We start from the raw sequence: 14,480 nt of genomic DNA, 5'->3' as shown, positions 1-14,480 counted from the left end.
ATCTACGAGACCTAGCCTCCAGCTCTACCACTTTCTTTCTTAACCAAGAGCGATCTTCATCTACCTCTTCTAATCTGTTCTTTAATACCCCGTTCTCTACAGTGACAGACTTGACTACGGTTTCCAGTTCCTTAACCTTTGCCCTCAGCTTCATCATCTCGTCTCTTATTATAGTAACGTCCCCTTGTACTACTGCGAGGGATGAGGCCAATTCTGCAACCGAAGTACTAGTAGCATTTACCACTCCCAGTATGTCCTGCAGTTTATTATTAATGCTCTCAAACCCTTCACTGTAGGGGGGAACTGGTCTTTAATATACCCTGTTCTAACCGGTCCGTGTTCTCTGATCCTGAATCAACCTGAAGAACAGATCTCAGTACCCCTCCTCTAGTTTTGGGTGGTGGTGACTTCAGAAATTTATCTAATCGAACCCGAGGGCTCCCCCCTGATTTGTTTTGTTTTTAAAATCACCTGCCTGCACTAGTTTCACTGAGGTCTTCAAGACAGGAGCCTGATATTCTATGTGTCCTTAGGACACACAATGTTCAAAAGACTTGTTCACGAGACAACCTCCTCCAGCTGTTCTTAGATTCTTCCACAAGGACAGGCACTGAATGGTAACTGAATGTGTGGCATAAGCAGGCAACATAATCCCCTGTATTTATGCATGCACCAGATGAATTTACTTGCCATTCCACACCTACAACATAGTTAAGGAAGCAATCACGTGAACAAATTGTGTCTGCAACCTGCATTTGGGATCAACTTCTAGTTTTGGTAAAAAGTGGATAAAAAATGCTGTCCAACAGACTAAAGAGAAACATTACCAAGCAACAGAAAAAGTTTATTTTTTGTGATCCTCACTTCCCAACCAAAAGATAAATAAAAAAAATAAAAAAAAAGTAGATTTGGTTACTCATTTCTACCCCATTTTCATCATGCTGATCTCATCGGTGTTGAGGGAACCCAAGAGATCAGCAGCTGAAGCAGGGCAGTTTAACCTTTTTAGATGCCGCAGTTAATATAGAGCACTATATCCAATTGTCTTGACATCACCAGTGTGACATTGTGGGTGCCAATGTGTGCAATAGTAGACCAATTAATATTCCCCAAAAACTGGTACCAATTAAAAAACATTAACTCATCAAAAAACAATACACACATTTTCAAAGATAAGAAAGTAAAAATAAATAAAATTACTAGTCATTTAAATTGGAAAACCCCTCCCAAAAAATATGTCACTTTTATTGAAGACCTAATATCCATCTTCTGTAAATCTTATTGGCATACAACTCAGGGACACTATTGCATATTTAACCCCTTAGTGAAAATTTTAGCCTTAAGGATTAATATCCCCTTTGTATTCCAGCAGTCATGGTCCGTGAAAACCTGGCCTGCCATCCTGCCGAGTGCAGAGTAATTGGGCTAAGATGAGGAGGGAGACGCAAGACCGACTCCCTGTAATTAGCAAGGATTTTGGAAGCTGGAAATACTCATATGCAGCTATACAAATAAAATGGCTCTGAACATAATGCGAGAAAGAAATTGTGCCGCATTTATATTATTTTCATGAAATTAGAGGTCAAAATCCGGTATCCAACCTAATTCCCATTAGACATCCAGTTACCATAATTATATGCCTAATGCAGTAGAGAGGGGGGGGAATAAAAAAAAAAACACATCATTTTACTTTGTAGCAAGAATAAGTTCTTTACAAAAACTTGTTGGAATCTAGCTAAGGACTGAAAATTAGATTTTATATGCTTTTTTTCAAAACATTTCATTAATTCAATTCTGCAATGCATTAAAAATTATGATTAGTAAGTCTGCCATGGCCAATGAGCTTTAATAGCCTCTCATAACTAAAAAATAAAGCTCTTTGACTTTGAAGAAAGCACAGTTTTCAAATGAACAAGTGCATGCTACATGCTTTGCTAATTCTAAAAAGGTTAAGCATGGCATTTCCTGACCTTTATGAAATCTGAAGTGTCTGCAAATTAGGCCATTTATTGTGAAGACTTAAGCAATAAATGGATTAAAATTTAATGTGCATTAATTACTATCCATTCACATTTTATATTATTGTACAACTCCTAGTGAGTAAATTAATGGAAGTAACATGCTTGGGTAATTACAGGCAGTACAACCCCTAACTAACCTGTCAATCAAGTCATGTTCCAGGATTTCAGTGCTATAAGCTACCTGAAGTGCATGATATTTCCACTTTATTTGTAAATATGGATAAGAGTTTGGACAAGTTAAGAAATGTATATCGATTTTCCTTTTCTCTGTGCGACAGAAAAAAAAAAAAAAAAACTTAATCTATTTACAATTAACGGGCACACAAAATTGCTCACTTAATTCCAGTGGTCATTGAGCTGTGCGAATCTTCAGACTATTGCAAATTGATGTCTCCATACGTTGCTTTGCTTATTTGTTTGATAACTTAAATGATAAATGAAAAAATAAACTGTTTGCTCTTGAATGCAAATTGAATTGATAAGCCTAAAAAGGTGACCCATAATAAAAAAAAATTAAACTGGGAGAAATAAATAGTCTTGCAACTAGAAGCAACTCTTCGTAGTCCTAACTTATGACATTTTGCATGAAGCATTTCTCTTGGGGGCACTGGTTTTCATTTTGGAGATCCAGCAGTACTGTATGTGGGGACTTCAAGAATGTACAGGAAATGCTCTATGGGAAAAAGTGCCATGTAAAAGCCGCCCACAAATAGGTGCCTCTTCGTTTTGGAGGAGTCACTGGTTTGGCTGATATTAGAAAGATCTTTGTGAGGCAAGAACACATTAGCTTAAAAGGGTTTCTACACTTTGGTCATTTGATAATGGGTTAACTGCTGACGTGAACCTCGTGCATCTATAACGCATGGATATAATGAGGGTACGCTAGATTAAGAAATGCTGTTTGTACTTGTTCTGTCTAGGCAAATGAATATGGCTTTAAAAAGGGGCAATCCTCAGATAAAAATCAGAAATCCTGAGTATTTTATCTGTAAAAGGAGTTTGGTAAACCTAAACTCAGGGGACATTCACACAACCGTGGAAAAAGGTTGGCTATGTGATGGCAGTTTTCCGAACCATTTAAGTCTATGGAGCTAGTCACTTTTTTCTTCCCCCTCTAATATCAAGTTATTAACGGATGTCCAAAAATAAGACTTCCTATTTTTTGGGCCGTTTTGAAGGCCAGACTGACCCCATTGGAATCAATAAGCCCATTTTGCAGCCCTTTAAGCAGAAGTGCATACATGTAATCTAATATATAAAGCATGTGTGCATTTCTGCTAAAGGAATCCGCACTATCGCATTTACAATCACAAAATTTGGCACACAGGTACATCAGATGTCCGGGAAGGTTTCAGACCAGGTCTCAGCTCTCTAGAGCTTCCGTTAGAGATTCCCAAAAAATGCAAATCTAACACATCTGACCTACAGTACAGACCAAAAGTTTGGACACACCTTCTCATTCAAAGAGTTTTTTTTATTTTCATGACTATGAAGGCATCAAAACTATGAATTAACACGTGGAATTATATACATAACAAGTGTGAAACAACTGAAAATGTGTCATATTCTAGGTTCTTCAAAGTAGCCACCTTTTGCTTTGATTACTCCTTTGCACACTCCTGGCATTCTCTTGATGAGCTTCAAGAGGTAGTCCCCTGAAATGGTCTTCCAACAGTCTTGAAGGAGTTCCCAGAGATGCTTAGCACTTGTTGGCCCTTTTGCCTTCACTCTGCGGTCCAGCTCACCCCAAACCATCTCGATTGGGTTCAGGTCCGGTGACTGAAGGCCAGGTCATCTGGCACAGCACCCCATCACTCCTTCATGGTCAAATAGCCCTTACTTTCAAAATTTTCCCAATTTTTCGGCTGACTGACCTTCATTTCTTAAAGTAATGATGGCCACTTGTTTTTCTTTACTTAGCTGCTTTTTTCTTGCCATAATACCAATTCTAACAGTCTATTCAGTAGGAATATCAGCTGTGTATCCACCTGACTTCTCCCGCCACTGATGGTCCCAACCCCATTTATAAGGCAAGAAATCCCACTTATTAAACCTGACAGGGCACACCTGTGAAGTGAAAATCTTTTCAGGGGCCTACCTCTTGAAGCTCAAGAGAATGCCAAGAGTGTGCAAAGCAGTAATCAAAGCAAAAGGTGGCTACTTTGAAGAACCTAGAATATGACATATTTTCAGTTGTTTCACACTTGTTTGTTATGTATATAATTCCACATGTGTTAATTCATAGTTTTGATGCCTTCAGTGTGAATCTACAATTTTCATAGTCATGAAAATAAAGAAAACTCTTTGAATGAGAAGTTGTGTCTAAACTTTTGGTCTGTACTGTACATTAGCCAATAGAAGAGCAAGTAACAAAGAGGCTGGGCAGCACAGCCTAAATCCCCTGATCATAACCTGTAACACAGATGCAGAGATACAAGCACAAATGAACAAAGCTGCATGCAGGTGGTGCAACGCCAAGAGCTGACAGCAAAACAATTCCACAGGAAAGAAGGTAATGAAGCGGCACTCACCCAGCAGTAATAATTCCAATGATCCTTTATTTCATCTTGGATACAGGTAGCACTTGCCTCTCAGGGCATGCAGGGGCAGACAATAATCATACAAAGATAGCGGCGATGGCCGTTTCGTGCAAAACTGCGCCTCTTCAGGCCACTTACCGCAGTCTTGCGCTAAAAGGCCGTCGCCGCTATCTTTGTATGATTATTATCCGCCCCTGCATGCTTTGACAGGCAAGTGCTACCTGTATCCCAGATAAAATAAAAAGGATCGTTGAAATTATTACTGCTGGGTGAGTGCCGCCTCATTACCTTCTCCTTTCCTGTGGAATGGTTTAGCCAATAGAAGCCTGCAGGTCTCTCTCTTCATATCCCAACTGCCATATACATGTCCCTTATTAGCCAATAGAGGCTCACAGGCCCTTAGTCTCCACATACAGTTTTACACCAGGTTTCCATAACAACCCAGCCATTTTTCTTCACTGCTGCAGGTCAGCTTTAAAAAGGGGTATGGCGCTGTGGATGACACCGTTAAGGGAGCAGAGTTCTGTGGAGGTCACTGTTCAGGGGGCAGGTAGGTTTGCCATTCAGGCCACCCTCAAAAGACAGAATTAAAAACACCGCCCCCAGTTCCAGTTAAGCCACGCCCAATCTGGTTAGGCCATGGCCCTCCCACTCCACAGCCGATGGGGATTGAAAAAATTAAGGTAAAAAATAAACTTCTGTCAGCTGCAGGGGTGGAAGGGATGGTGACCTTCTCCCTGCAGCCAACACTCTGTGCTGCTGTCTGAGAATGAGCTGTTCGAAAGGATATCCCTGCGCCTATCCAGGCAATGCGCCGGACAGAGGACAGGGAGTCTGAAAGCCAGACTGTCCGGCCTAAAACCAGACCTCTGGCTAGCCTAGGGGCAGGCTGCTGTGGAGGTCACAGTAAGGGTCCATTAACACATCAGTGTGTGTTTTGCGGATCCTCAAAACACGGACAGCGGCAAAGTGCGTTCCGCATTTTGCGGACCGCACATTGCCGGCACTAAGAGAATATGCCTATTCTTGTCCGCTATTGCGGACAAGAATAGGACATGTTCTATTTTTTTCCGGATCGGAATTGCAGACCCGGAAGTGCGGGTCCGCAATTCCGGATCGGGGCCGCACGTCCTGCGGTCCCATAGAAATGTATGGTCCGCAATTCCGTTCCGCAAAATGCGGAATGGAATTGCAGATGTGTGAATGGACCCTAAGGCTGGGTTCATATGGGCGAGATTATCGCACAGGTGCAATGCGTGAGGTGAACGCATTGCACCCGCACTGAATCCGGACCCATTCATTTCTATAGGGCTGTGCACATGAGCGGTGATTTTCACGCATCACTTGTGCGTTGCGTGAAAAATCGCAGCATGCTCTATATTGTGCGTTTTTCACGCAACGCAGGCACCATAGAAGTGAATGGGGCTGCGTGAAAACCGCAAGCATGTGCAGATGCAGTGCGATTTTCACGCATGGTTGCCAAGATGAAAGTCTATTCACTATTATTTTCCCTTATAACATGGTTATAAAAGGGAGAATAATAGCATTCTTTAATACAGAATGCTTAGGTCAATTGAGGGTTAAAAAAAAAAAATAAAGTCGCCTCCTCCGATTGATTGCGTAGCTGCTGGTCTCCTGCTCTTTCTTCAGGACCTGTCAAAGGACCTGTGGTGACGTCACTGAGCTCATCACATGGTCTCAGTGACGTCACCACAGGTCCTTTGACAGGTCCTGAAGAAAGAACATAGAGGTCAGTGTTAAGGGGCAGATTGCTGTAGAGGCCATTGTTAAAGGGGCGGGTGTTGTGGAAATCACTGTTAAGGAGATGGGGTACTGTGGAGGTCACTGTTAAGGGAGTGGGGTACTGGAGCAGTCACTATGGAGGTCTCTGTTAAGGGGGCTAGGAATGGTGGAGGTCAGTATAGGGGTAGGCTGCTTTAAAAGGTCAAAGTTAATGGGGTGGGCTGCTGTGGAGGTCCCCTTTTTAAGGAGACGGGGCACTGTGGGGGGGGGGGGGGGTCAGTGTTAAGGGGTAGGGGGCTGTAAAGGTCACTGTCTATTTCACTGCACACAAACATTAAATGAAAGATTATATACAAATATTATACCCAGCTTTGCACGGGAATTTTTTTTTTTTTTTTTTTTTTTTTTTTTTTTACACACACACAATGATCTTATCAATTTGCTTGCAGAGGACAGACCATCACAGAAATCTTGCGATTTGATGACTAGAAATGAGAAAAGTTTAGTAAAATTTGATTCAGCTGCTTCGCCGAATTTTACAAAAACAAAACAAAAAAAATAAAAAATAAAAATCAGATGCCATGTTCATAGCTGATAGTGGCATTTGATGGGAATAATAAAGTTGAAAAATAAAAATACTTTCTTGATCCATTTGCTTGTGATGGGCAGGCCACCGGCATCTTGCTTGAAGGTCTGGCACGAAACTTCACACCGCTTGGCATCATATGTCACCGCGCACAGGATTTTGACAGATCTTCAAACAAGATGGTGGTGGCTGGTTGGTCGTGAGTAAATGGTTCAGATAAGTATGATTTTTTTTTTGTTTACACTATTTCAGGTTTACCGCAAAGCACGAGGAAATTCTGCTTCGTGGCTTACCAAATTTATCCTGAAATTCAGATTGAAGTCCACTTTGTGGACTTCAATTCGCTCACTGCTAGTAATGAGGTCATTATGCTGGCTAAGTATGGCCAGTGTGCTAGTGTGACGATGTCACATCACCCCACACGGATCATCAAGATACCTATAACAGCCTCTCCATGAACAAATGGAGGTATGTTTTCTTGCCACCATTTGAGGGAAAAAATAAAAATTGATTCTTTACCACAAAGAGCAAGGAATTTCAGCTTTGTGGTTAGTCAAATTTTTCCAGAAATTCGAATTGAAGTCAAATCTGTTTGGCTTTAATTCGCTCAACACTAGTCTCCAGGTTACCACATCACAAATTCTGTCTAGACTTATATTGCAAGTGTGTACTTCACTGCATTTGTTCACTGTTCTTATGCCCTACCAATGAAAAAAAAGGAAAATTCAAGAATAGATTTAAGGAACAAAACACTTTTGGAATTATTTTAACCTGTAACTATGGAGATGCATAGTTCTGTGTACAAAATAGAAGACCCAATGATAGAAAGTTTTAAAAACAAGGTTTGTGCCTTCTCTGGTTCAAAATGTGTGACCGTGGAAGAAAGCAACAATGTGTCCACTGACTACTCCATCATTGGCTTGACAAAATGTACCTAAATCACCATGGGCCCTCCCAGGTCCAGTAGGCATTGACATTTGCTCAAGTTTTCCTGGTGTTGATGCCAACCCTGAATATGAAAACTTTGATACCGCTAATAAAACTAATTGTTAAAGTTTCACTCACTACTACTAAAGTAATTCTATGGAAAAGAAAGAAAAATAAAGTGGAGCCATATGAAAATATTTTGCAAAAATTGGCAGTAATATTAAACAATATATTTTAAATACATACCCAACTATGAAATTAATAGCCTCAGTTGTCATCCTTTGGGTCAGATTCTCATAATTTGTTGGTTGCTGGATAACTTCGTAATTTCTCATCAAAAGACAATTCAAATAGCGAAAATTCTTAAAAAAGAATACGACTGTTACAACAAAAATAATGATGGCCAGTAGAGCATATCCAAAGACTCTTATGGGCATTTTGATTAGCCCGATGTACTTGAGGAAAATAAGTGTGAAGAACGTTATACTAATAATTATAAATAGGTGCTTCAGACGCTGAGATGCTCCAATTAGAAATACACTCCCATTTCCTGGGATGCAGTCTCGTACTTGTGTCACAGTTGGTCCATAAAAATAATCAAACCCATGATTAAGAGGATGGTGTTCAAAGTCATCTTTCTTTTCCTTGCTTAGTCCAAGATGCCATTTTCCTGGTTGAACATACAAAAAATTAGATTCCATTAAATTAATTTATCAGAATCTGCTTGTTTATTTTGTCTAGTTTCTGCTAAAAGAATACTGCCACTTTTCATCTAGTATACAGACAATTATTTGTCACCACATTTTAGAACGTCATTATAAATGTATTGCAAAAAAGGAAATTTACATCATAACTGACAAGAACCACCCAAATTATGCTCTATATTTCCAGCTTTCTATAGTTAAATATACATGGTACTTACTACTGAGCAGGTGAAGTAAAAATAAGAACAGCTGTGTCCTTTCATACCTTTCTTCTTAAGTTAACATATCCCAACATCTGACGCCCAAGTTAAACAACTTTAAAAGAAATAGGAGTGTGATGTCCTATCACGAGACGTCTACTCTGTCTATGCTCATGTGTAGTCAACAAGTGGCGATGATGTGAATTGCAGCCTGTCAAGGGTTCTTACTAGTATGTTGCGATATTGTATTGCATTTTTTTGGGAGAAATTTAAAGTTCTTAAAAAGGGTTGTCTTGCTTAAACAAATTTGTTAACTTTATCTGCATAATATAAGCAAAGGCTCTTACTAATGTACTGTGACAAACCTGCAATCCAGTGGCGGTGGAGTGATGGCCATGCTTGCATACTATAAGAAAAGGCACTGGCCTCTGGTGGGACCATTGGAGTAGACATAGACTGTCACTTTTAACTATAGTGTGCAAGCATTGCCACTGCTGCTGGATTGCAGGGCGATTGCTCATATGTAGGGGTTACAATGTATAAAGGCCATGGAAAAAATGAATAAAACCAGCAAAGGAGACAAAATGGACAATCCTACTACATTAGTGCCTTGTATTTATCTACATTATAAATGCCATTTGCTGAAGAGAAACAACTCCTTTAACTAAAGAGTGTGGACAGTTACATGTTTTAAGGAATATTTGGGAATTTCTCCATTTGTAAGTTTTTGTCGATTTGAGAGAGCGGTTCTGGGTTTCATGGCAATATATACGCTATGGGTACTACCACATTATGGAGAGTATCAAGTATGTGTGTGGAGTATTGTAGGCCACACAATTCCCCTCTGGGTTTCTGGGATAGATATTAATTTTTTTAAAATATATATTATACACACAGATAGGACACATTTCTAGTATGTGTCTATCAATTTGGATAAAAATAAATAAAAAGTAGATTTTGACACATCTCAGTCGTTGATTAGGTTGTGGATTGTGGTCTGTGGAATGTTGGTCCACTCCTCTTCAACAGCTGTGCAAAGTTCCCGAATATTGGCAGGAACTGGAACACGCTGTCGTATACGTTCATCCAGAGCATCCCAAACATGCTCAATGGGTGACATGTCCGGTGAGTATACCGGCCATGCAAGAACTGGGAGATTTTCAGCTTCCAGGAATTGTGTACAGATTCTTGCAATATGGGCCGTGCATTATCATGCTGCAACAAGGGGAGATGTCATGGATGAATGGCACAACAATGGGCCTCAGGATCTCGTCACGGTATCTGTGCATTCAAAATGCACCTGTGTTTGTTGTCCATAACCTATGCCTGCCCATACCATAACCCCACCACCACCATGGGCCACTCGATCCACAACTTTGACGTCAGCAAACCACTCACCCACACGAGCTGTCTGCCATGAATAGTAAAAACCAGGACTTATCCGTGAACAGAGCGCCTCTCCAACATGCCAGATGCCATGAAATGTGAGAATTTGCCCACTCAAGTTGGTTACGACGACGAACTGCAGTCAGGTCGAGACCCTGATGAGGACGACGAGCATGCAGATGAGCTTCCCAAAGATGGTTTTTGACAGTTTGTGCAGAAATTCTTTGGTTAGGTTAACTGATTGTTGCTGCAGCTGTCTGGGTGGCTGGTCTTAGACTATCATGGAGGTGAACATGCTGGATGTGGAGGTCCTGGGCTGGCGTCGTTACACATGGTCTGCAGTTGTGAGGCCGGTTGGACGTACTGCCGAATTCTCTGAAACTCCATTGGAGACGGCGTATGGTACAGAAATGAACATTTATTGCACAGGCAACAGCTCTGGTAGACATTCCTGCCATCAGCATGCCAATTGCACGCTGCCTCAAACGTTTTCAACATCTGTGGCATTGTGCTGTGTGATCAAACTGCACATTTTAGAGCGGCCTTTTATTGTGGGCAATCTAAGGCACACCTGTGCAATATTCATGCTGTCTAATAAGCACTTTGATATGCCACACCTGTAAAGTAGGATGGATTATCTCGGCAAAGGAGAAGTGCTCACTAACACAGATTTAGACAGATTTGTGAATATTTGAGAGTAATGGGTCTTTTGTGTATGTAGAAAATGTTTCAGATCTTTGAGTTCAGCTCATGCAAAATTGGAGCAAAACCATTTTGTTCAGTGTGTGTACATATATAGTTTTTATTTCTACAGGAGGAAAAAAATAAAAAAGAGAGCTATATCTATCCATCTGGCGACACCTTATATATCTAGTTTTAGGGGGAGATTATTTGAATTTGTATTTTTTTTTTCCCCTTCACACTTTATTTCCTATAGGGAACTATAACAAACACTCATTAGATGTACCAATTTCCTATGGAGCCAGACTACAGACAAGGGCTCCATATGAAACGCTATGCAGCAGCCTCCTGTCATTCTTTATGACAGAGGCTGCTGAATACAAGCTCGCCACATGGAAGAGCTGAAGCATACCCAGAAGTGAAAGCATCTGGTTATATACACAAGCTTAGATGCCATGGTCAGGATTGATTACAGCATCTGAAGTGTTCAACACCCAAGACCAGCATTATTGTCGGTCGCAGACATGAGCCATAGGTGTCTGCTGTATGAAACAGCAGACAACCCATAGCTATGATGCCCGCTCAACTCTCCACGGACACCATCTTTAAATATCAGGCCAGTGCAGTGGTCTGGTCAGAAGGGGTTAAGATTACTGCAGTTGATTCTTAATAAATGTGGTTTTACATGGTGCCCACATAAAGGAGTGCCTTTAGAGTCTATTAACAGGAATCCTACATCTCACATAAATATGCCATAATAGGGTATATGGACAGATGTTTTCCTAATGGGTCAAAAATAAATAGCATGTTGCACAGCCTCTTGTGACTCGGGGACATCATAGACTGTTTAAGGTGGAAATCTTCACCTTACACTTTCCAATTATTTGCCCAAAAAAATAAAAATGCTTAGTAAAAAAGGGTTGAGCGAACCCGAACTGTAAAGTTAGGGTTCGTACCTAACTTTAGGATTTTTGGACCCCGATATTTCCGTAAAAGTTCAGGTTCGGCGCTTTCTGAAAGGCTGCACAGCAGCCAATCAACAAGCGTCATACTACTTGCCCCAAGAGGCCATCACAGCCATGCCTACTAACTGCATGGCTGTGATTGGCCAGAGCAGCATGTGACCCAGGCTCTATATAAGCTTGAGTCACATAGCGCTGCACGTCACTCTGCTGTTACAAGTGTAGGGAGAGGATGCTGCTGGATTTGTGATTTCAGGGAGAGAATCTAACTCAGAGATTTACTGAGAAATAGTTGTGTGGGTGCAGGACACAATCGTTTTACACTGCCCTGAGCCCATTGACCAAAAAATACTAACTTATATAATTCTGTTAGGTAAGTGGCGGCGTCGGCGTCCATTTTATGCAAGCTCCGTGCACCAGCACTGCATCTGAGCTTTTGGGACATTACAAATCACCATTTTTTTTGGGCAAACTACAACATCTGGATTAGGCCTAGTTCACACAAACGTGTGTGATCCGTATTGCGTCACCAAGCATCTCCACAATGTACCACTGAAGCATACAGCTCTCCATCTCCCAAACGCTGGAGAGGAAGAGTAAGTACCCCCCTACCCACCCGCGATCGCTAGCCCTGAATGCCAGCATTTCTAAATTACTGGCCTTTGAAATGATGTCATTCCGTCTGGTGGAGACGGATAGTTTTAAACGTCTTATGGCTGTCCCACAGCAAGTCGTGCCCAGCCGCCACTACTTTTCAAAGGCGAGCCATCCCTTACCTTCACAACCAAGTAGGGGACAAAATAAGGTGTGCACTGCGCAACGCCATCTGTGTCAAGGTGCACCTGACTACGGATACGTGGACCAGTAAGTACGGTCAGGGCCGTTATATCTCCATAACAGCACACTGGGTAAATGCAGTGGCGGCTGGGCTTGAGGCGGATAGCAGTTTGGCGCATGTCCTTCCACCACCGAGGATTGCAGGGCGCTTCAGTTTGCATCCTGTTGCTTCCTCCTCCTACTCAGTTTCCTCATCCTCTACCAGCTCCTCATCCGGTCAGTGTAACACCTTCACCACCAACTTCAGCACAGCCAGGGGTAAACGACAGCAGGCAGTTTTAAAACGTATCTGTTTGGGGGACAAACCCCACACCGCGCAGGAGCTGTGGACGCGCTTTGAACAACAGACCGATGAGTGGTTTGCGCCAGTCAGCCTCAAGCCCGGCGGTGTGCGATAACGGGCAAAATCTCGTAGCAGCTCTGGGACTATCTGGTTTGATGCACATCCCTTGCCTTGCGCATGTGCCGAACTAGGTAGAGCAGAAATTCCTTAAAAATTACCCCGATATGTCAGAGCTGCTGCATAAAGTGCGGGGCGCCTGTGCGCGCTTTCGGCATTCTCACCCTGCTGCTGCTCGCCTGTCAGCGCTGCAGCGTAACTTCGGCCTTCCCGCTCACTGCTTCATATGCGACGTGCCCACAAGGTGGAACTCCACCTTGCACATGCTGGCCAGACTGTGCGAGCAGCTGCAGCACGCACGGGTGAGTCACTCGGCGGAACAGCACCACTTCACCACCAATGACTGGGCCTCCATGCGAGACCTGTGTTCGTTGTTGCTCTGTTTCGAGTACTCCACCAACATAGCCAGTGCCGATAACTCCGTTCTCAGTTACTATCCCACTTCTATGCCTCCTTGAAAAAACGCTCCTGGCAATGATGGAAAAGGATGTGGCACAGGAGGAGGAGGAGGAGGAATCATTTCGTAGGGTTTCCGGCCAGTCATTCCCAAGTGGCTCCGAGGGTGGGTTCCTGCACCCACAAACCCAAGGTACACAATTGTCCAGCCAGAGCACAGTTGGAGGATGAGGAGGTGAAGGATGAGATGCAGGAGGAGGAACCATGTTCACAGCAGGGTGGCACCAGACCAGCTTATGGCCATCACTGATGCGTGGATGGGGGGGGGGATACAGAGGACACAGACGATACACCTCCCACAGGGGACAGATTTTCGTTACCTCTGGGAAGCCTGGCACACGAGCGATTACATGCTGCAGTGTCTCCGCAACGACCACCGAGTTGCCCACATTCTAACTTGTGCTGATTACTGGGTGGCCACGCTGCTGGATCCCCGTTACAAGGACAACGTACCATCCTTAATTCCATCACTGGAGCGTGATTGTAAGATGCGCAAGTACAAGCGCACGCTGGTAGACTCGCTGCTGGTGGCATTCCCACCTGACAGCGGGGGCACAGTGGAAGCACAAGGCGAAGGCAAAGGATGAGGACGAGGTCGCCAATGCAGCTGGGGCACCGCCAGCACCTCAGAAGGCAGGGTTAGCATGGCCGAAATGTGGAAAAGCTTTGTCAGCACACCACAACAATCACCACCAGCTGATATGGAACGTCTTAGCAGGAGGCAGCATTTCACCAACATGGTGGAGCAGTAGGTGTGCACACGCCTACACGTACTGAATGACGGATCTGCCCCCTTCAACTCCAAATTGGACACATGGCCTGAGCTTGCCCTTTATGCCTTGGAGAGGCTGGCCTGCCCTGTAGCCACTGTATTATCTGAACATGTGTTTAGCACGACCGGGAGAGTCATCACAGACAAGCGCAGCCGCCTTTCCACAACCAATGTGGACAAGCTCACGTTCATTAAAATGAACCAGGCATGGATCCCTCAGGACTTGTCCGTACCTTGTGCAGAATAGACATGTATACCGGCACTA

The 14,480-nt window shown here is 43.0% G+C and overlaps 1 protein-coding gene across 2 annotated transcripts in view; it reads right to left on the bottom strand.

Moving 5' to 3' along the window:
• STS (steroid sulfatase) overlaps positions 1–14,480 on the bottom strand; it is a 359,318-nt gene that overhangs the window by 223,558 nt on the left and 121,280 nt on the right. For both annotated transcript variants that reach the window (XM_040423755.1, XM_040423756.1), the window contains exon 5: positions 8,064–8,487. In XM_040423755.1, coding sequence (XP_040279689.1) covers positions 8,064–8,487 — 424 coding nt within the window. The remainder of the gene's footprint in view (positions 1–8,063; positions 8,488–14,480) is intronic.

Source organism: Bufo bufo, chromosome 3 (assembly GCF_905171765.1).
Source record: "Bufo bufo chromosome 3, aBufBuf1.1, whole genome shotgun sequence".
Taxonomy (NCBI): domain Eukaryota; kingdom Metazoa; phylum Chordata; class Amphibia; order Anura; family Bufonidae; genus Bufo; species Bufo bufo.
Note: the sequence above shows the minus strand (reverse complement) of the source record. Positions and strands in the feature narration are given on the sequence as shown.